General features: G+C 45.2%; 2 protein-coding genes and 1 non-coding gene across 3 annotated transcripts in view; all 3 read right to left on the reverse strand.

Moving 5' to 3' along the window:
• The window catches only part of APMAP (adipocyte plasma membrane associated protein), a 28,204-nt gene extending 26,904 nt beyond the window's left edge, over positions 1–1,300 (reverse strand). Inside the window, exon 1 of the mRNA XM_049776246.1 lies at positions 1,162–1,300. Within this exon, the coding sequence (XP_049632203.1) occupies positions 1,162–1,253 (92 nt within the window). The 5' untranslated portion in view covers positions 1,254–1,300. The remainder of the gene's footprint in view (positions 1–1,161) is intronic.
• An 8,250-nt stretch (positions 1,301–9,550) lies between these two features.
• ACSS1 (acyl-CoA synthetase short chain family member 1) overlaps positions 9,551–22,547 on the reverse strand; it is a 46,598-nt gene continuing 33,601 nt past the window's right edge. The window contains exons 5-14 of the mRNA XM_049776245.1: positions 22,082–22,234; positions 21,219–21,366; positions 19,735–19,872; positions 17,909–18,001; positions 16,472–16,584; positions 16,118–16,244; positions 13,952–14,079; positions 13,747–13,810; positions 11,690–11,808; positions 9,551–11,085 (exon numbers count right to left, since the gene is read on the reverse strand). Of these exons, the coding sequence (XP_049632202.1) occupies positions 10,906–11,085; positions 11,690–11,808; positions 13,747–13,810; positions 13,952–14,079; positions 16,118–16,244; positions 16,472–16,584; positions 17,909–18,001; positions 19,735–19,872; positions 21,219–21,366; positions 22,082–22,234 (1,263 nt within the window). The 3' untranslated portion in view covers positions 9,551–10,905. The remainder of the gene's footprint in view (positions 11,086–11,689; positions 11,809–13,746; positions 13,811–13,951; positions 14,080–16,117; positions 16,245–16,471; positions 16,585–17,908; positions 18,002–19,734; positions 19,873–21,218; positions 21,367–22,081; positions 22,235–22,547) is intronic.
• Positions 19,548–19,654, reverse strand: LOC126015015 (U6 spliceosomal RNA). Its single transcript, XR_007497924.1, has one exon. It is a non-coding gene; the product is annotated as a U6 spliceosomal RNA (small nuclear RNA).

Here is a 22,547-nt window from a genome sequence, read left to right on the forward strand (position 1 = left end):
AAACATTGTATGTCTGAAACAGCTCTACTATAAACAATTTTGTAAATATTTTTTGGGGGTCACACCTGGCAGCGCTCAGGGGTTACTCCTGGCTCTAAAAGTTTGTAAATCTTAAAAAAAATTTTAATATGTAATTCTCATTGAAACATTAATTATTCTCAGTATTTTTTATCAACTCATAAATCAAATAATTTCAAAACTTTAAGCTTAGTTTCTAGATTTTTCCTTTAAAAAAATTAAAAGTGTGGGGTCGGAGAGATAGCATGGAGGTGGGGTGTTTGCCTTTCATGCAAAATAAAGGACAGTGATTCGAATCCCAGCATCCATATGGTCCCCCGAGCCTGCTAGGGGTGACTTCTAAGGGTAGAGCCCCGAGTAAACCCTGAGCGCTGTCAGGTGTGACTCAAAAGCCAAAAAAAAAAAAAGTGTGAGATTCAAGGCACAAATATGAAAGCTTAAATGTTTTGTATTGAAATGGCTGTTACTTTGTGGCTTGGAAACCGACTGACAAAAGCCTGACCATATTCTCAAATTATTTTCTACTCAAAGCTTGGAAATAAAACCAACATTTCCACTTGTGTACTGCTATAGAGTCCAACCTTTACGTAAACTTATGCTAGCAACAGGAACAAAAATTCTAGGTTTTTGAATTCTGGAGGGAATCACATAGGGGAAAAGGGTGAATAGCCTTCTCTTTTGTTTATTTACTTTAGTTTGGGGGGGGGTGTCACACCCAGCAGTGCTCAGGGGACCTTTTAAGAGTGCCAGGAACTGTCATACATGGGGAGGCCTTGTGCAAGGCAAATGCCTTACCCGCTGTACTAGACTTCCAGACTCCAGAATACAGCAGCTTTCTAAGATAGCTTAAAAAAAGAGTTCTCCTTAAATATGGACAGCTAATCATGCATTATAAGATGCATCATGATTTGTATGTCATACACTATAAGATGCATTATAAACTGCATGTCACGATTATAAGTTGCATCATAATTTGCATGTCATGCATTATAAGATGCATCATAATTTGCATGTCATGCATAAGATGCATGTCACCGTTAAAAAAATAAAAACAAAATAAAACATTCTGGAAGGTAAGAGGTTAAAAAACAGGCACAAAGGTCAAAACCTGGACCTGCTTTTTTGGGGGGGGGCCAAGCCTACCTGCCGTCTTCGGCGTCCGGGACCCGGCCATTGTTCGTGACCACCTGCGGCCGCAGCGGCCGGCGCTGCCTCAACCCGTCCGCCTCGCTCATGGTGCGAAGATGCCGCGAAGCCGAAGGTCCCGCCGCCTAGGACTCCGCCGCCGCCGCCTTCGGCCCCGCCTTCCCCCGCGCGCGGAAGTGACATCATCACGCGCCGCCAGCCTCGCCCCGCGCACGCGCAGAGCCGCCTTCCGAGCGCCTGTACAGCCAACGCGCGCTACGACTCAGCCCGCGGCTTCCGGGATCGGCTGGGTCGGACCACGGCTGGCGGTTGGTCTCCGCGGCTGGAGCAGAGGCCCCGCGGCACGTCCCGATTCTTTGGCGCTGGCTGCCTGCCACGGGGCCTCGGCGCATGCGCGGTCCTCGATGGTCGCTCTTGTCCTCGGGCTCCATGGCGCTGGACGCCCCAGGCCTCCTCCCTGCGGCTATACCCCTCCTGGAAAGGACAGGCTGGATTTGGCTCGCTCAAGAAGCCCCTCTGGGGCCTGGAAAGGTGGCCAGCCAGAATCTCTCTCTCTCTCTCTCTCTCTCTCTCTCTCTCTCTCTCTCTCTCTCTCTCTCTCTCTCTCTCTCTCTCTCTCTCTCTCTCTCTCTCAATATATATATATATATACACACATATATATATATACTGTAAAGATGGCCACCCAGACTATGTATATACTTCTTTCTCTCCTCTCTCTATACTCATCTCTCTCTTCCTCTCTCTCTCTCAATATATATATATATATATATACACACACACACACACATATATATATATACTGTAAAGATGGCCACCCAGACTATGTATATACTTCTTTCTCTCCTCTCTATATACTCATCTCTCTTCCTTTCTCTCTCTCAATATATATACACACACATACATATATATATTTATACTGTAAAGATGGCCACCCAGACTATGTATATACTTCTTTCTCTCCTCTCTCTATACTCATCTCTCTCTTCCTCTCTCTCTCTCTCAGACTACATATTCCTCTCACTTTCCCCCCTTTCTTTTTCTCTGTGCTCTGTATATGTATATATACTTCCAGAAAGGTGGGCCAGCCAGACTATATATACGGTATATACACTCCTCTCTTCTCTTTCTTCTCTCTCCCCGCCCCCTCTTATATACTCCTGGAAAGGTGGCCAGCCAAACTACACACACACACACACACACACACACACACACACACACACACACACACACACACACTCACACTCACACTCACACACTCACTCTTCTCCCCCCCTGGAAAGGTGGCCAGCCAGCTCTCTCCCCTATATATGTATATATACTCTATACTAGTCTGCGTAGAATACTGCAAGGCTCAGCAACTTTGCACACAAAGAAAAATAAATTACTTCTTTAGGTAAAGTTCAGATGTGAAGCTACTTTGTGGGAAAAATTGAGGAAAACTAGGGAGTAAATAGGCAGCTGACAAAAAAAAATTACGGATATCAAAAAAAGGAAAACTAGGATGGTAAAGATTTACTGTCACAAGAGAGGATGAAAACAAGGAAGGCTTGTTTGGGGGCGCCCGTATCACCAGAGCACAAGAACTAAAGCAAGACAGCGAAAGAGATTCAGGCGAACACTTGGTTTTTCAAAGCCACACCAACCTTAGCTGTAATTTAGTTTGTATAAGAATGTTTGAAATGTGTAAAAAGGTGTGGATGCTTTGGAGTGGAGAGTTAGTTCCCAAGGCTCCCTGAAATGTTGGTCCGCTCAAATAAACTCTTTCTCTTCCACCCACCAAGGGTGCAATTTGTGTGTGTGTGTGTGTCTATTCCCCAATAGGAGATTTGGTTACCCGTCAACGCAATGTTGATGTAAAGTGGGGTAGAAGTCAGAGATGTCCTCATGTGTGCCAAGGCTGAGCCAATGAAAGCGCAGGACAGTAGCTTGCCTACAAGGGGTTGACCTGGGTTCTATACCTTGGGCACCTAATACAGTAACTTGCACACTGCCAGGAATGATCTCTGAGCACAACCAGGAGTGAACCTCTGAGCATTACCAGGAGTGAATCTTCAGTACAGGGCCAGGAGTAATTCCTGAGTACTATTAGAAGTCAGCACTGAGCAGAAGTGCACCTAGAGTACAGAGACACAACTAGAAGTGTTTACTTGAGAATAATGTCAGAAGTCATTCCTGAGCACAGTACCGGGAATAAGCTCTGAGCACAAAGCGAGGAATCTTCCCTGAACCAACCAGGAATGAGTCCTTGAGCACAGCCACAAGTGAGCCCTGAGCATTATCACAAGTGATTCCTATGTACCTCCAGAAGTGAGCCCTGAGCATTATCAGGTGTGGGCTACAAGTCCAAATAACTGTTACTGCTATCGGCTAGAAATAGTCTATTTGCAACTATTGCCAAAAAGCTACTGGGGAATCTTGATTCCTGTTCCAACCATGAAACTTCTAAGACACATCCCACTGGTGTCTGGGAACTTCGAAGGATCAAGCAATTCTATGATCCAGTTTTAGTGAATTGTTCAGAACTTTTGGGTTGACGGCAAGCTGCAAGGGTGGGTTCTTTTTCCAACAGTAGTCTTCTCAGAGATGGGAAAATAGGCTGTTGTTTTTCTTGGTCATTAAGGAGAAATCAAATCTCAAGTGGCATAAGGGAGTTGCATTAAGCTGCTGTGTCAGACTGTCTACTTTTCACCCAGAAGCACTTGGCACTTGGGCTAAAGTTTAAGAATTCACGATTGGTTAATAGTATATTGGCAAGCCAAGCATACTTACGTGTTTTTCCTACCATAAGATGCCCCCCCCCCCCAAATGGGGGGAAAAGTCTGTGCATCTTATGGAGCGAATGCCACCTGGAGCTGAAGCCTGCGTGCAGGAGAGGAGAGCAGATATATTCACTTGACATCTGCAGTGTGATACCCCCTTTATTGCGCAGACATACTATATATAGCAATCAGGCTAACACATTTTCACCATCATATAGAGTTTTTGTTTAAGGCTATTTGATGCTGCTGTGACTTTTTATTTTTATATTAATGAAAAATATTTAAAATACCTTTTTAAAATTTTCTGATGTAAAAAAAAAAAGTGAGGTAAATGTATTTAACCAGCTGAGGACCGGCATATTATAAATATACTTCAGCTTCAAAGGCTGGTTTTTCCCAGCCTCTGTCTCGCGTTGCACTATTTGTTTTAGATTTTTTTTTCTTGTTTTCCTCGTCTAAAAACTATGTGCGTCTTATGGTCAGGTGCGTCTTATAGAGTGAAAAATAGGGTATATGGTGCTGCATGATAATGCTGAGTAAAGACTTACTCCATTATTATTAAAGACACTAATGAGTGTCTTTAATTATGAAAATAAGGTTTTTGAGGTCATTAACAACCGGGTGAAAGGTTATAATATGATCATTGAGACAATTTGACAGATAACAGAGTTGAAGGATGAACAGATTTGGAAAGAGGGTGGAAAACAGTGTAGAGGAAGTCCCTGTCACTGTTTTTACTTTTACTTTATGTCACCTCTAAAAAAAAACCATGTTCCAAATGGAATAGTAGGAACTATTCTTGCATTGGTAGACTTTTCCAAGCCAAGTGCACTTACCTTTCTCAAGGTTAGATGGCACTAGTATCCCATGTGACAGAAGGACCAATGGGAGAATGTTTCACTTCATACCTTCGTCCCATTCCGCAGGGAAGGTAGGCTTTAATTCAAGCCCTGGCAATGTTGACTTACTTGTGCAATAAGAACAATGCAACTACTGTTTTGACAGCATGGCTTTCTCTGGATTCTTTCCTGCTTTATGGCTTATTCTCATGGCATTACTAAACTGTCTGCTTCTGACACTTGCTATTTCTAATTTTATGCCTTCTTGCCTTTGTTTAGAACGATTCTCCCTCCTGTGATAATGTATCCCTCCCACTTGGCAAACTATTTTTAATCCTTCAGAACCACTTCAAATATCACTGCTGAAAAGTCTTTTTTTTTTTTTTTGGTTTTTGGTTTTTGGGCCACACCCGGCAGTGCTCAGGGGTTACTCCTGGCTGTCTGCTCAGAAATAGCTCCTGGCAGGCACAGGGGACCATATGGGACACCGGGATTCCAACCAACCACCTTTGGTCCTGGATCGGCTGCTTGCAAGGCAAACGCCGCTGTGCTATCTCTCCGGGCCCCAGTATTTTTTCTAATTTGTTTTTGTTTGGGGGTCACACCCAGAAATGGTCAGGGCTTACTCCTGGCTCTATGCTCAGGAATTACTCCTGGTGGAACTCGTTAGGGCTCTGAGGATCAAACCCTGCATGCAAGGCAAGTGCCCCATCCACTTACCCTGTCACTTGGGCCCCTCACAACTATCCTTTGCCCATCTTTCCCCACCCTGAATAACCCACACATACCTCCTAACCTGAGCAAGATGATATATATGGTGGGCAAGATTGCTGAGGGCACGGCAATTTCAACCTCAGTTTCAACAAGTTCATCCACAGTGACCTGGCAACTCAAAATCGCATGATGGCTGCCGATTTCACTGTCAAAATTGGAGGTGGGTACCCTGACTTTCCCCAGGTGTACTAGTGTGATGGGCTTGCTTGTCCTTGTTTGAGAAGTTTTTCAGTATACGGGTAGGAGCGGGGGAGCATGACATGACACACATGGTCTGGTCACAGGGGATAAGGAGACAGACCCAGTTCAGCAGAGTGGGCTCAACACAGCCTGAGTAAGACTGGAATTTTTCTTAATTTTCACTACCTTGTTTTTTTTTTTTTTTTTTGTTTGTTTTTTGGGCCACACCCGGTGACGCTCAGGGGTTACTCCTGGCTATGCGCTCAGAAGTCGCTCCTGGCTTGGGGGACCATATGGGACGCTGGGGGATCGAACCGCGGTCCGTCTCCTAGGCTAGCGCAGGTAAGGCAGGCACCTTACCTCGAGCGCCACCGCCCGGCCCCATTTTCACTACCTTGTAAGGGACCAGGGAATTTTCTTTTGGCAACACACCTGGCAGTAATCAGGACAGACTCCTGGCTCTGTGCTCAAAGGCCACTTCTGGTGAGCTCAGGGGGACCATCTGGGGTGCCAGGGATTGGCTAAGTGCAAGGCACATATGCTACCCATGGTTTTCTCTCTCTAGGCACTCACCAGGGAGTTTCTAAAATGCAAGGTTCCACCATGACAGAGAATGTAAGTGGGGACAGGAAGGGGCCTCTGGCAGGGCAGAGATCAGTGCTGTCTCCTGGAGTTCGAAACACACCAGGCTGCTTTTCACCCTTTTATTCTAACTAGTTGGAACTGACTCACTGGTTGAGACCACGGGAGCCCACAAAATGGGATGGGGCAATGTTTTTCATCACTGGTCAATCTCACTTGGTCTTTTACCTAACCAGAGAAGACCAGAGGATTATGGCTGCCTGTGAATTTTTATTTGAAGAAAATTGATGGTGGGAGCTACACCCAGCACCTCTCAGGGCTTAAGCCTGAATTCGTGCTTAAGGATCACTCCTGGTGGTGCTCAGAAGACCATTGATGAGAATCAAACACTGGGTTGGCCCATGCTAGGCAAGTACCCACTGTACTATTTCTCCAATCCCATGGAATTTTTTTTGTTTGTTTTTGGGTCATATCTGGTGGCACTCAAGGGTTACTCTTGGCTCTGTGCTCAGAAATTGATCCTGGAAGTCTTGGGGGACCATATGGGATGCTGGGGATTGAACCTGGGTTGGTGGCATGCAAAGCAAACACCCTACCTGCTGGGCTATTGCTCTGCCCTCCCATGAAATTATTTCTTTCTAGGCCCAACAACCAAAAGTGGGCAGTAACTTATCTATAAAAGAAAACAACAATGATAAACTAGGCTTATTGAAATTATAGCAATGAAGGACACCTAAAGAGCTATAAGGCTTCTCAAAGAAGAGAAATAGAACCTTGCAGGTATTGCAGTTGGTGTCCTTCTGACTTGGTAGAGATTCTGTAAACTAAGAAAGTTTCTAGAGAACTCAGTGTGCTTGTCTCAAGACCACACGAGTCCAATCTGTAACTAAGTTAAATAAGTGCGATTAGTTAGATGATCTGAGCTTAGATTATTTGTCCAGAGCACAGTGTACTGTACTCTTTTGGTTAGGTCCTTTGGTGGATTAGTAACCTTTCTCCACCTGCCCAGAGCTCCATTTACCCACGAGGGTGGGGCAAGTAGGAGATCTGTTTCTTCTTCCAGTTATGATTTATCTCTGTATCCCAAATCCAGATTCCTGAGCCCAAGCAGCAAGTGGCAAAAACTTGGGTGAGGTGCCCCATCCATGGCTGACTCTGTGTTAGGGAATTTAATTCCATTAAGCATTTGGTTGGGCCCTAGAGAGCCAACAAGACTGTGCCTGACTCTAAAAAGGTTTGTTTTCCTGGCAGGCCAAGTGCAGTTTCCTTTTGGCATGGACTCAAGAAGTGGGGAGGCCACACACCATCATTTCTTTACTGCAAACTCAGCCACTGGTGACAAACCAAGAAGGCAGTGTGCCAATCATCTTAGGAGTAAATACAATGCAGTCTGACATTGCTCAGTAGTACAGCACATGCCCTGCATAGATGAGTCCCTGGATTCTATCCCCAGAAGCTACTGTGTTATCAAAGTAGTGAACAGTAGTCATAATTTTTAAACCTATTTGTATGTTTTACAGGGACATGCTTCCCTCTGGAATTAATCATGCTGGAAGGTCTCCGATTTAGTTAGAGAAGACAACTTGTTTGAGTCACTTTAAAGGAATTGTATTCTTCAAAGGTATGCTAATGCAACTGCTTCTTTTTAAATCTGAGTATTGTCTGTCTTGAGTCTTATGGTGATAACAAACATACCAGGTCATGCTGGTTGAGAGGTACATAGTGTTCAGAAAACCATCTCCAGGGGCTGCAGTGATAACACAACAGGTAGAGTATTTGCCTTGCATGTGGCCAGCCCAGGTTTAATGCCCAGCATCCTATATGTCCTCCAAGCCCTCCAGGAGTGGCTCCCCCAAAAGAAAACATCTCCAAATTAGTTACTCCCCTTCTCTGTTACACACCATCTGCCTCTTCTCTGCATTCTCAGTAACTACCTGCTCTTCTCTCTACTTCTTGTTCACTGTGACTTGGGTGTTTATTGGAATGTTGCATTTATGACAGAAAACCCAAAGCAGGAAGTAGACCGGCGCTTGAGGCAGGTTTGAGGCAGTTTGGCTAGGCCTCCCTGCTTCGTCCATTTCTTCTTGCCAGTTCCACTACTTACTCTCCTCTCTGCAATCTATCCTGTCCTGTAGTAAATGGGTCATTATCCCTTTTCCAGTGCTGTTTCCATATCTGTTTCTCAGTAGCTCTGTGACTTGGTCAGGCCCATATGGTCACTTGGGCCTTCGACTGAAATCCTGGAACCCCTGTTAGAGGCAGGTGAGTCACTGACAAATTAGGGAACAATATGCGTGTGGACCCCAACAAAAATAGTACTTAAATAGTAGTAGTCAAAACAACTCAGGCCACTAAAGATATGAGTCTTCTGTTTCTGCTGTTGTACCCTAGCTCAGAGTAATCTGATAAGGGATGTTTAGCTTGACTGTTCCAGCAGGAATTACCACTGCTTTTGATCTCATTTGCTTCTGTAGGTGCAAAACCATGTCTCTGGTCAGCGAGAGGCCTGCCAGAGAATTTACAGTCTATCATAGAGGCATCCTCCTAGGCTTTCCTCTCCTTGTCCCAGGAACATGTAAATGACATCTCTGGGAACTGTCATTCTGTCTCAGCCTAAGAGAAAGGCTGCATAGGTGGTGATTCAGGCTTTCACCAATTCACAGAGCCTTCTAAATTTGCTTCTCCTTTTTGTGAGATAGGAAATCTCCTTTCACTCTTTGCATAGCGATAATCTCAATTGTGAAGTGTTTTCCCCAAACAAAATTGTGCTTTTCATGTACGCAGGCTTTGATGCTGATTCTGACTGCTTGGCTTCATTTCTGTACCTCCATTTTCATCCTTGCTCCAGAACAACAGTGCTGACAGTAGGAGTCTATATAACAGGAATGTGCTTCTTCCATGTATAGTTCTGCAGTCACAAGGAGCTACTGAATATGTGGACAGGGGCAACTGTAATAAAAGAACTGAACATTTTATCCTATTATTCTTTTGCTTCCCATTTATATCTCTGTAGCCTCAAATGGCTGGTGTATGGAATATCACAGTAATCTAGATTCAAGCCACTTCCATGAAATATAGCTCCCAAAGAAAAGTGAGACCTTATTGAGCTCCTGTAAGAAGAAAGATTTTTTTTCCCAAGTGTTTTTCTTCTGTATAAACAGGCACAGCCAGCCTTGCCTTTAGGATTATATTTCATAACAAAAAAGGAAACACCATTGTATGATGAAAAAAATGGTCTCCAACAGAAAATACTGAATAAAATAAAGCTTTATTTGAAGTGCTATATGAATCATTCTGAAAACCTGGCACTGAGAGAATATAAAAGCCATTTCATATATAGCACCACCCCCAAAGTCCTCTAGGCCCAGCAGGAGCAAGGCTAGTCCTGGACCCATCTACCAAGTGCTATAAGCACAGACTATTACTTTGAGGATTTCTGTGTCACAGACAAGGCCACCCCCAAAATGCCAAAAACATCCTCAGTTATCTGACAGACCAGCACAGCCATAGCACTCAAAGACACTCAGTTCCCTGCCATCCCATGCCCATAAACACCCTCCCAGATGTAGGGTTCTATGTGGGTAATAGACCAGGAAATCTTCTCTGTCTTCATGAATTTAACTCAATGGGCTTCCTAGCCTCACCCCACATCAGCTTGGCTAAAGAAACTGTACTTGTGACTGTATGACATAGACCATCTTGCTAACATTCAGAAGAATTAAGGCACATTGAAAGAAAGTGAGACCTGACTCAGAGAAGTGCCCAGGTCTCACGTTCAAAGGTGTTTACCACCAGCAGGCAAAATTTATAAGGACCAGATAGATACTTGCAAGATCAGTGCTCAGTCTAATCACCTGATATTTTTGCTATTTCCCTAAACAAATCCACATACTTGGAGCATACTGGTCTACCAAGAGGCATTCAAGATGGGAAGCGGGACATCTTTCCTGATTACAACTTACAGAACAAGGAACTGGAGTTGATGTAGAATGAAAAGGAAAGCATATTCATACAGCTGTTTTTAGATTATTAATTTCATAATATACAAACCAAGGAAAGTAGGACCAAACACACACACACAAAGAGGGTGACAAGAACTTAAAGTTCTCTCTACAATTTCTTCAGAAACAGAGACAGAAGAAGAGTCTAAATGTTATACAGAGCATGGTACAAGTAAACTCACATTTTACATATGTGTGCTTATACAATATTTTTCTGAAGTGCAAAAAAACCCTGTCTTTTCTATCTGGAAAGACCCAGAAAACAACAACTGTATGCCACTGTTATCCAGCTGTGCTGAGGAACTTTTTGGTCAGCTTTCCCATTTCCTGTTGTCGACAACAGATACGAAGGGGAAAGCAGTGACTTTTTCATGACTTTTCATTATAAGGAACCAGAATCAGGACTAAGAGCATAGTGCTAGTCAAGACTGAGAGAACGTCTCTGTCACTTCTGCCACAGAAAGGCTGATGCGATTTCAATGCAGACTTGACATCATGGCAGTGCGGGTTATATGCTGGAGACAATAGCCTTGTACTGTCTCCAAGAAGGCCAGCCCGAGAGCTGCATTCTAGAAGGACAAATCAGAATCATGGGTTGGCCAATCACTGAGCCTCGTGATGCTTGTCTTTGTACTTCTGGTAGGCATTTAGAATTTCTTTGATGACACTGGGGTCCTCAAGGGTGGTGGTATCCCCCAGATCCTGAGTACCACCAGTCACTATCTTCCTCAGGAGCCTTCGCATGACCTTTCCAGACCGAGTCTTTGGAAGACGCTTCACCACCTAGCAAGGAAGGGAGTCAACAATGAAAGATGGATAAGGGATAATGGATGATGGATGAGGGATAGAGCCTAGAGAGTGGTGGGTGAGGGACCATGATCTCTTGTCTTATGATCTAGATCCAAAAGGACAGGCTCAACCATGAGTCATGATCAAACCTTCCACCCAAGAGAAGATCCTGTGTTTAATTTGCTTTTACCTCCCTGATAATACTCTTTATCTCTCAGGAAGCAATGGTTCCAGCCTCCTTTCTCTACCACTGGAGTTAGTTTTGTTTTGTCTTACTGAAGAGCTCGGTGCTCCCTCAGAGACAAAATATCTTTGGGGTTATAAGCATTTGAAATTTTTACACTGAAAATGTTTTCAAAAAGCCTAGCCCTTTGGGTGGCAAATGGCAGTGACTATACATGAAGAGCTGATCTGAGGTCTAAGCTCTTTCAAAGAGCTCAGTTTACCTCGAGGTGAGGTGTCATGTCTCCCTAAAATCCTATCACCAGACATGCCTCCCAAAGAGGACTGACCAGCTCCTGAAGATGCTGCTGTAGCTGAAAGGGATCCCTGCAGGGAAGTGGAGCAGTGGAGGCCCATATGAGAAGGATCTACTCACCAGCATCTGGTCAGGCACAGCATATTTGGCAATCTTGGTGGCCACTGCTGACTTGAGCTCCTTCACCACCACTTCTGAGTCAGCTGCATCATCTTTCAGCACAATAAAGGCAAACGCAGCTGGAAGAAAAAGCCAAGGTTTGCAGTCAATCATGACCCACTTTCTTTCCAGCAATCACTATAAATCCAAATGCTGGTGATTTAGAAGCCAGTGGGTTTCTTTCATTGCAACCTGAGCGGCCTCGCCTCTCCCTATTTTCATTCAATGCCCTGGGGTAGGCATGTGGAACTATGCATATAAAACTGGGCCCTAAAACCAGGGGTGCAGACCCATTATGGCAAGCACTAACATGTAGGCTATTTAATTTTCAGTAGAACGAAGTTTCAAAGATAGATCCTCAGTTACAGGAACCAGGTAGATAGAGCCGGTGGCTGCTCTTAGAAGAAAACCCTAGAGTTATATGAAGAACAGAGCAGCTGCTGGCCAAGGGGAGGAGCCAGGAAGAGGAGCCACTGGTAGCCAATGGAAAGAGCCAGGTTGGGGAGGGGGGAGCTCCCAGTAGTCAAGGGGAGGAGCCAGGCTGGAGACTATAGAGTAGAAGCTAGGCTGAGTTCAGTGATTAGTGAGATCAGTGAATTGTAGAGAAATAGAAGGTCCCTCAGACCAAGTGCCAGCAAAGGGATGGGACAAATAAAGGACATAGTTACACAGATGGCTTTTGTGTTTTACCTGAACTATTAACTTGCTACCCATACTTAGATGAGTAGCAAGTGGGAAAATGCTCAGAAATCAAGGAGATGTCTATTGTCACACCCAGGATATACAAATGCTTTTCACCAAGCTGGTGGACAATATATAAAGTCTGACAATACCAGAGTTGCTTATGATGTGGGGAAGAGTAACTTGTCATGGGAGCAAGGAGCTGCTAGGTTGTCCTCCAACAGCTCTCCCTACAGTTTATATGCCTGTAGCTCAGGCAACAACTCCACACATAACTCATTAAGCCAACTTTTCTTTTTTTTCTTTGGTTTTTGGGCCATACCTGGTGATGCTCAGGGGTTACTCCTGGCTATGTGCTCAGAAATCGCTCCTGGCTTGGGGGGACCATATGGGACGCTGGGGATCGAACATAGGTCTGTCCTGGGTCAGCCGCGTGCAAAACAAAAGCCCTACCACTGCGCTATGGCTTCGGCCCAACTTTTCCTTCTTTTATAGTGTCATGGATGACCTACCAATTTAGTGCTTTTTTTCTTCTTTTTTTTTACAGACATTTAAACGAAGGTTAAAACTTTTTTTCAATCATGGGTCAAATTAAAGAAAGCGAGAAAACTTGAAACACTGGCACACAAATGTGGTGGGCAGGCAGCTGACAACTGGGACATGCTCTGATCATCTGTCCCTGGAAGTAAGAGGAAAAACATGGCATCTAAGTCCAGTTGGATGGACTCAACAGACCACTCTGCCAAACAGGGTAGGGCAGAACAGGGCCAGTGAGTGCCTCGATCAGGTAGGGCTTATGGAGGCAGCCTGATGGCACACATGCTCCCCACTCCATTCCCAGGCAGACACATGTAGAACCAGAGAACTCAAAATGGATTATAAGGTTGGCAAAAAAACATCGTGATCATCGGTTCTCAGAGCGATTTGCACATTACTGTGCAAAAGGACCACAGTCAGACTCGCCTCCAGTGCGTGCATGAAACCAGTTTTGTGTATTGGTGGGATAGTAGTACAATGACCAACCTGGGGTTGATCCCCGACATTATATACTGTTCCCTGAAAACCACTAGGAATAATTCCTTAGTGCAAAGCCAGAAATCAGCCCCGAGCATCATTGGGTTTGGCTAATAAATTGAAAGACTCAAAAGTAAAAGGAGGATAAATGGAGACAGCTCAAAAGTCCAACCCCCATGTTCAACAAATGCTCTTCAGGATCTTTATTCCAGATCGCTGCGTGAGAGAAAAGAAAACCCATATATTCTCCCTCTTTGAAAACTTCCAGGCACTCAGTCTCAGAGTCTATCCCTAGCCAATGTGCTCCCTTTGAGGCTGCTCACCTTCTCCTTTGATGTCATGGGGGTAGCCAATAACAGCTGACTCAGGCACTTCAGGGTGGTTTGCCTGTGTAAAACAGAACCATGAGTTGGGGGGCTGTGGGTTAGTGGATGAATCCATGATGAAGGTGGTCGCTACAACCCCAAGGCAAAGGGCACCTGCATGGATGCACTGAAGCTGTAAGGGACAAGGCCGGCCCAGGCTCACCAAAGCATCCTCGATCTCTGCTGTTCCCAATCGGTGGCCGCTGATGTTGATGACATCATCCATGCGTCCTGTGATCTGGTAATAGCCACCCTTGGTGCGATAGGCACCGTCTCCCGTGAAGTAATAGCCTGTGTCACAGCAAAGGGAACCAGTGGCAGCATTCTGACCTAGTCCCCACTGACTCCCTTCTTTGGGATGGAGCAGTGAGTGTCATGGCAGAACTCATGGCCTAATCTTGTATGATGGAAGAAAGCTCTGAACACCTTGATAATCCTGAACTCTATGTTATAGAAAGGAAAAGTGTGAGGAAAGAAATCTAGGGGTGAGTAAGAACCAGATAAGAAGAAATAGCATCTACCCCTGGTACCTGATGTTATCCCCCCCCCCAACTTCCTGCTATCTCACCTGGAGAGGGAGACCCTCCCTCCCATAGTTGGGAGGGGTCTATGGAAGGTAACAAAGGGGTTGCCTCAGGGGTAGAGGATAGATTTAGAGAAAGATTCAGCAAGGGAGGCAGCAAGAAGAGCCTCAGGAGAAGGACAATGTAAAGAGCAGAGAAAGGATTTGATGCAGGGCAGCTTAAGGAGGTGGCTTAAAAGGTTAGCTTAGAAGCCACACATGGTGGCGAGGGCCTTATTAATAAAACTGCTTGTTTCCTGACTTCTACTGACTGCTGTGGATCATTTCCTCACCATTATCCTGAACCCTCAGACCCGCCAAACCAAAGAAGCTGCAGGCACCTGAACAGGCCAAGAAAGGCCTCACCACTCCATCCACCATCGTCCACCACCGTCTAGGACTTATATTAATTTAATCAATACTTCACCTACCTTGGGCACATTGGTGGTATAATGGGGTGATATGCATCTAAGTCACAGAGTTAACAGCACTGAAAGCAGGTGACCAAACTACAACAACAAACTTAAAATGTGCCTGTCAAGGAGACAGACTGGCCTGTGGGAGGAATGAGGGATGTGGTGGTAGAAAAGATGATGCCGGTTGTGGGACTGGTGCTAGAACATTCCACACCTGCAACTCAACTATGAATAACTTTGTAATTCATGCTGCCTTCACAAAAATAAAGAGAAATAGCAAGTAGAATGGTATTTAGTAGGGGATGTGGGAGGAAGGAATGGCGAGTTATTGTTTCCGGGGGATACTATTCTGGTTTTGCAAAATGAAATATTCTGGGCATCGATGATAATGGTGGTGGCATAGCAATATAAATATATTTAATACCACTGAGCTTTACATTTGAAACAATCAAGTGTATTTTATATTTTATGGATTTTTATTGCCATCCATTTTAAATAAAAAACACAGGGCCCAGAGCAATAGCATACTATACTGGGTAGGGCATTTGCCTTGCATGTGGCCAACCTGGGTTTGATCCCTGGTATCCCATATGGTCCCCAAAGCCTGCCAGGAATAATTTCTGAGCACAGAGCCAGGAATAATCTCTGAAAGCCACCTGATGTGGTCCAAAAACAAAAAAATCAAAACAAAAACAAGACAGTTATGAAGTTTGGAAGGCTGGCATCCAATTGTTGCTTTTCTCTAAAACCCCTCATGGATATCAGACACACCTGGCAGTTGCTTGCTGACTGTATGCAAGTGAAGGGCACCTGTTCTGCCTGGCAGCTGTGATGCCAAGTCAAATCCTGATATACATGGAAGCACAGGTCAGACTCCCAAGCAGTACATCCCCACTGTAGGCTGGACTAAGACTGAAGGCACCAAGGGGCACCCTTCATCTACCAACCAATTCCAGGCCAATACCATAAAAATAAACGAGAAAAAATGGAGTGTGAACTGGAAAAAGCCTATCAATATCACGATCCTGATCCAAGGGAACCTCTAGACTCTTTCTTCCTAAAAGCTTGAGGGCATGCCCCAAGCCAGGTGATCAAAGGTGTTGGGGAACACTTCTACAGAACCTCCAGAGGTCTCCCAAGGTAGAACTTCTGCAGTTTAGAGACAAAGAAAGTCAGGAAAGCAAGGGACAGTGTTCAAGCTTGGGCCTCAGTGCGTGTGCCTGAGAATCAGTATGCTTGATTCCCACCCTCTACTCGATGAGCAAAAAGTGTGAACTTAAGTGCATTTTCACAACAATTATATCAACAAGGTGGGACATAGGCTTGATTCCATCCATTAGGGACCACTAACCTGGGTAAGCCCTGAAATAGGCATCCATGAACCTCTGGTGGTCTCCGTAGATGGTCCTGGCCATGCCTGGCCACGGCTGCGAGAGGCACAGGGCCCCAGAAACATCCCCGCCCTCCACAATGTTACCCTGGAGGTGTGGAAATAACATGAGAGGACAGGCAATTGGGCATGGGATGGACAAAGTCAGCCCCAAAGAAGCCCTCAAAACTTTCCAGAATTTTCTCTTTTGCAAGAACCCAGACTCTGGAGGCTGAAATGGAAACTCTTGGCTTCTTCCACCCAGGCACTAAGGCATTTCTCTTTTCAACTCTTCCTCTGAGTAGAAGAAGAGACCTTGGGGAAATCTGTACCTACCTTCTCATCCAAGAGAACGGGTACAATGCCAAAAAAGGGCCTCATGGCCATGCCAGAGAGAATCTCCGCCCCTTCTTCTGAGGGCCGAGGTGCAATGCAGATTCCGCCTGTCTCTGTGGAGGGGAAAACAGATTGGGAAAGGGTTGTGGACTTCACGTATGCCAACTGTGTTCTCGGCGTGGGGCGGGGCTGGACAGACAATCCAGATGCTGTGTAGAAAGGACTGAACTCGCCCTTGGAAGAGCCAGGAATTGGGCTCTTCAACAGAGTTAACTAGACTCAGGCTCTGTCTCCTCCACTGTGAGAACCAGAGAGGCCCACAGCACAGGGGGCTGGAGCAGAAGCTCAATCCCCACAGGAGCCAAATGGAGCTTCCCCTTAGTTTCAGCTGGAGTGGAGTCTTTGGTGGGAGAGGGCACAGTCCCCCATGTGCAGGAGAAGACAGAGAGTAATCACTGCTCTGGACCAGCCATGCTTTCTAGTCAGCGCTGCTAACTAGAAACTGTGCCCAGGAAGCAGACTTATGTTCATTTTTTTTTTCTGGTGCTTGTCTTCTTCACTAGCCAGCATGAGTCTTCAATGAGTGCCTTCCCTCTTCCCTTACGAACCAGAAATAAGGTTTACTCAGGGGTCCTCAAACTTTTTAAACAGGGGGCCAGTTCACTGTCCTTCAGACTGTTGGAGGGCCAGATTATAGTAAAAACAAAAATTATGAACAAATTTCTATGCACACTGCATATATCTTATTTAGTAGTGAAGAAACAAAATGGGAATAAATACAATATGTGACCCGAGGGCCGCAGTTTGAGGACCATTGTTGGTTTATAGGATGCCTGGCATTTGACTTCTCCATGAAGAAGCCCTCAGAGACCTATTCTGATCACCTCAGGAGCAGGTTCTTCTTCAAGTGGTCTAGTCAGATCCTCAAGAAAAAATATTCATCTTCCACTAGAAGTTAAATGTGAACTCAGAGTCACTGAAATCACAGGCCCAGTGCTCAGAGGTAGTGTCTATTTGAGAACGTGGTGCCTATGAGGGTAATGCTGAACACCATCTTTTCTCTTCCTCCTCATCCAAAAACTGGAGGCAGTACTCCCATTTACAATGGAGGCCACGGAACCTTAGAGAAATCAGGATGCAACCTAGTCTCACAGCTAGGCAGGTAGCCAGGCTCCACATCTGAGTTTCCATCTTCTAGGAAGAAGGATGGTCAACACCACAGGCTGTCCATACCACATATACAGAGGAACCAAATCAAAAGTGGTGATTTAATCTCTAAATCTATCATGTAGAGTTGGTGGTGAGGGTCTATATCTCCATAGTCCCCCCTGGTTGTCCATCAGCAAGTATTGGTGCTGAATATTGAAAGCATACAGTTATCAGAAAGTCCCCCCCTAATCCAGCTCTCACCTCCCTCCTCCTTGGGGACACACTTACCTGTCTGCCACCAGGTATCGACCAGTGTGCACTTGCTGTCACCCACCACTTGGTGCAGCCACTCCCAGGCCTCATGGTTGATTGGTTCTCCCACTAAAATCACACACAGAATGAAAAAGGGATTAGAAGAACTCAATAAATCTGAGAAGCCAAAGGTGTTCAATTCTGAGAACTCAAGGAGCACAGCTTTATAATTTTCCAGAAGCTCATAGAGGGAAACTTGGAAAGCCAGCAAGACTCATCATTCTGTATCTATCAAAGCAACATACAGTGCAGCTCTTTCCGCCATCTTGGATTCTTGTGATTAAAGGACAGAAATGGTTGAAGGGAAGGCTGTGGTCTAAAGCCAATTTTTCTAGCTATACATGGGGTCTCCAAAACAAGAGGGAAGATACCACTCTTCTTTATGCTCAGGATAGAACTGAATTCTATCTGGGAAAAAGATGTGCTTGTGTATACAAAACAAAGACACTGTGGCTTCTGGTGGCAGAGCCAATAAAACCAGAGTGATCTGGGGAAAGGTAACTCAAGATCAAAGAAACAGTGGTATGGTTCAACCAAATTTCAAAGCAATCTTCCTGCTATGACAATGGTCACAGAATTTGAGTGATGCTATACTTCCTCAAGGAGTTAAGTTACTGAAAAGTAAATAAATAAAATGTAGATACTTTTCTCATTTAAAAAACAACAAGAGAAATACACATTGCAATGTGATATTTTCACCATCATAGAGTGAAACAGAAAACAAAAGAACAGTTGAAACGAGTATGTGAGAATTATCATACATGTTATCAGAGAGAAAGGGAATTTAGCAATTTGAAGGGGAGAAGAAACTTGTATATTTTAAGAATTTTTAAAATTTTTATTTTGTTGAAACAATTGTGATCTACAGAGTCCTTCATAGTTGAATTTCATATATATATATATATATATATATATATATATATATATATATATATATATATATATATATATATATATATAAAATGAGTCAGGGCCCTTTGCATCACCAGTGTCAACCTCCCTCCACCAATGGGCCCAGAGTATATTTTAATAATTTAAAGAACACATATTCAATACAATAATTTTGGACGACTGGGAAAGCACATTTATCCTATGAATAAAAAGTGGAGTCTAATCTTAACTTCCTGCTTCTTTCCAGAATGTGTCCACGTGTCTCAGAGACTATCAAAATGCCAAGCAGATAGATATCACTCTGAATGACAGAATATTGCTGAGAAGTGTCCATGGTAAGAGAAGCACCAGCCTCACACAATGGCATGTAGTGCAGTGCTCTGGAATGCAAGCGACACTCCATGCAGCTGCTAAGGAGAGGTCTCAACTCAGTCAGCAAGAGCTCATAACAAAATGAAGCCCAGGAACCAGACAGTAAAGAGGGTGCCTGATTTGTATATGGTCGACCTGAGTTACATCCCTGGCATCACTGAGGCTCTCTGAGCTCTACCAGGAGTGATCCCTAGGACAGAACCTGAAATAGCCCTAGTACCACCAGTGTGGTCAAAGCACATGATTGGTATTGGGGAGCTTGTGTAAAGTGGTTAGCTTGTGACCTTGGGGAGGGGCACCAAACTTTCTGGTTAGTAAAGTCAGGTGTGGTCATGCAGTTCTTTTTTTTTTTTTAAATATGGAATGCTTCACGAATTTGCGTGTCATCCTTGTGCAGGGGCCATGCTAATCTTCTCTGTATCGTTCCAATTTTAGTATATGTGCTGCCGAAGCGAGCACGGTCATGCAGTTCTTGATCAGAACCCCTGTTACGTTCACTGGCTCTGGTAGAGTACAGAGTTTGCTCTCTTTCTGCTCACCTGAACCTAGGGTCCTCAGGGATGAGCGATCATATTTCTTGACCCAAGAAGGACCGTATTTCATCAGGAGCCGGTACGCTGTTGGGGCACCATAGAACTGATTGATTCGTAACCTCTGCACCATCTCCCAGTATCGACCTACAAAAGTCAGAATTTCCTTTTAGTATAAGAATGGACCAGACGGGCCCGGAGAGATAGCACAGCGGTGTTTGCCTTCCAAGCAGCCGATCCAGGACCTAAGGTGGTTGGTTCGAATCCCGTGCCTGCCAAGAGCTATTTCTGAGCAGACAGCCAGGAGTAACCCCTAAACACCACCGGTGTTTTTTTTGGGGGGGTGTGGCCCAAAAACCAAAAAAAAAAAAGAACGGACCAGACATCAACTTCAAATTTACTTCAAGACTAGTCACTGGTAACAGCCTACATTTGTGTTCAAACATGTGAATGCTTTCCTGTGAGTGCTCAGAAACCAGCATCTATGAGTCCCCACTAACACTGAGGCTCAATACCCACCACTAGAAGACAGGAGAAGGACAGGGATCCCTTGTGCAATTCTTTTTCATCTCACCTGCCTGGCTCTAGTTCATGGAATTCCTGGGATGGACTTTGCATGAGAGAGGTAAGGAATCCATCCACGGCAGCATTACTCTGAATTAAACTGAAATATTGTGGGTAGCTTAACATGCTTGTTACTCACACTAACTAGTTTCCAAAGAGGTGACTAGAGCTCTCCTGGTAATAGGGCTGCCAAAATTGCATGTACTCCAGGGAGTCAAACTTGCACCTCTCAGACTTCTACTCACTTTTCCATGAGTCTACACTAAACGCAGAGGGACAGCTGAGCTTTAAGTGGCTGCAGTTCCAGCAAACTGGGGTCCTCTTCCTTGCAAAATCTCCTATATTCTTTCCAGAGTATATCAGGCCCCACTGGAAAGCTATAAAGGAGCCATAGGAGGGGACAACGAAGTTCCATATACTTTCCCATCAACATTCAGGAGCCTCTGGCATTAAAGTCATTATTATTATTTTCTTTTTTGGGTGCCCTGACTCATAGGCAACACAGAACAAAATGTGGCCAAGTCCTCAAAGTTATCTCTAAATCATTAAGGTGGCTTGAAGGCACTCCCACTGAAAAAAACATGGTCTTGAAAGGTACAGGTCACAGCTCGAAAGGTCAATCTGTGTAGGCTGTAGAGACCAGGGCTTTGAGAAAAAGCCAGACAGATGCAGGTGACCAGAGGGGTGAGAGGGACAGAGAAAGGGACCAGGGATGTGGACACTGGAGTGGGACCTTAGGAGTCAATTCTTTGACAGATCAAGACCAGATTCCTTCATAGTTGTTCTGTCCACCAGTAATGCCTGAAGCCTAACACATGGTGACACAGAGGCACCGCCTGGTCAGAGTGCAGGCAATGCACCACCCTATAGTACCTTTACAACACCCTCAATTTCTCCCTGGGAACACCCTTGGTGTTTCCCTAGCTCACCAGCATTAGGGTAAATCGGGGTGCTCTCAAACAGGACACTGGTAGCTCCATTGCAGAGAGGTCCATACACCACGTAGCTGTGCCCAGTGATCCAGCCGATGTCTGCAACACAGCCAAAGACATCGCCGGGCTGGTAGCCAAACACGAGCTGTGGGAACAGGGGAGGTCATCAGGAGCCTGTCACCTTCCTGCCAGGTGTCTCTCTGCTCTCTGACTATCAGAGAGAAGGATGAGGAGCAACTGTAGGGTTTTATTCCATCATCGGAAAAGGGAAATCCCAGGTTCCCAAGGCACAACCAGAGACTCTATCTATATAGCTCAAGCCTGGGTATAATTGGAGATCAGGGTCCCTAAGTCTGGTTCCAAAGCTGGGAACATTTATTATAGGTTAGACCATACTCCTCTAGCTCCATGGAGTCAGGATATCAACTTTCTACCACTAAAAGGAATTATTTGGGACACTGTTGAGAGGGGCCACACTCAGGGGCACCAAGTCATGACAGAGACAAAATCCAGGACCAAAAGGATTTTGAAGCTGAGTCTGAGCCAAAGAGTCAAGTCTTGGATCTGTTGTTTCCTATTGCTGTAGTTGTCCAAGTGAAAGCAGGGGCCCCAAAAGTCACTCTCCAAAGGACCCAGCAGGCAATCAGCAGATTGTCCCCCACACCACAACTGCCAGTCTCCATTGGGGTCTCAGAACAGGCAGTCCTTATCTTGAGCACTCAGTGAACAATATCAGCACCTCTTCCCCACCCCTGGGCACTATTCAAGTGAAACCTTTAGCTCTATATCCAGCCCTCTAGACTCACAGTACTTCCAGAACAGGGGCTTTGTACCTCCAGCCCCCAGTCAAGGGACCCTACCTTGTGTGTCAGCGCTGAGTAGAGCAGGTAGCCAGCCTGAGTGTGCACAAGTCCTTTGGGCTTTCCAGTGCTTCCTGAAGTGTACAGCATGAAGAGCATGTCTTCACTGTCCATGCTCTCTGGGGCACACGTGGGGTCCTCTCTGGCCATTTCCTATAAGGGGGAAGAAACAGAATACACCTAGACTCTACTGCCTAGTCACCATCCACAGGAACCTGGTTCTATGTGCTTCAGCAGAATTCAGAGCTGACTAGAATTCATTCTCTTTTGCTTGCTTGTTTGTTTTGTTTTGTTTTGGGCCACAACCAGTTCTCAGGGATTATTCCTGGCTCTGCACTCAGGCATCTCTCCTGGCAGGGCTTGGGGGACCACAAGTGGTGCCAGGGATCAATCCCAGGTTGGCAGCATGGAAGGCAAATAGCCTACCTCTTGGAATATCACTCCAGTTCTGATTAGAACTCAGAGC

The sequence above is a fragment of the Suncus etruscus genome, chromosome 7 (assembly GCF_024139225.1).
Source record: "Suncus etruscus isolate mSunEtr1 chromosome 7, mSunEtr1.pri.cur, whole genome shotgun sequence".
In the NCBI taxonomy this organism is placed as follows: domain Eukaryota; kingdom Metazoa; phylum Chordata; class Mammalia; order Eulipotyphla; family Soricidae; genus Suncus; species Suncus etruscus.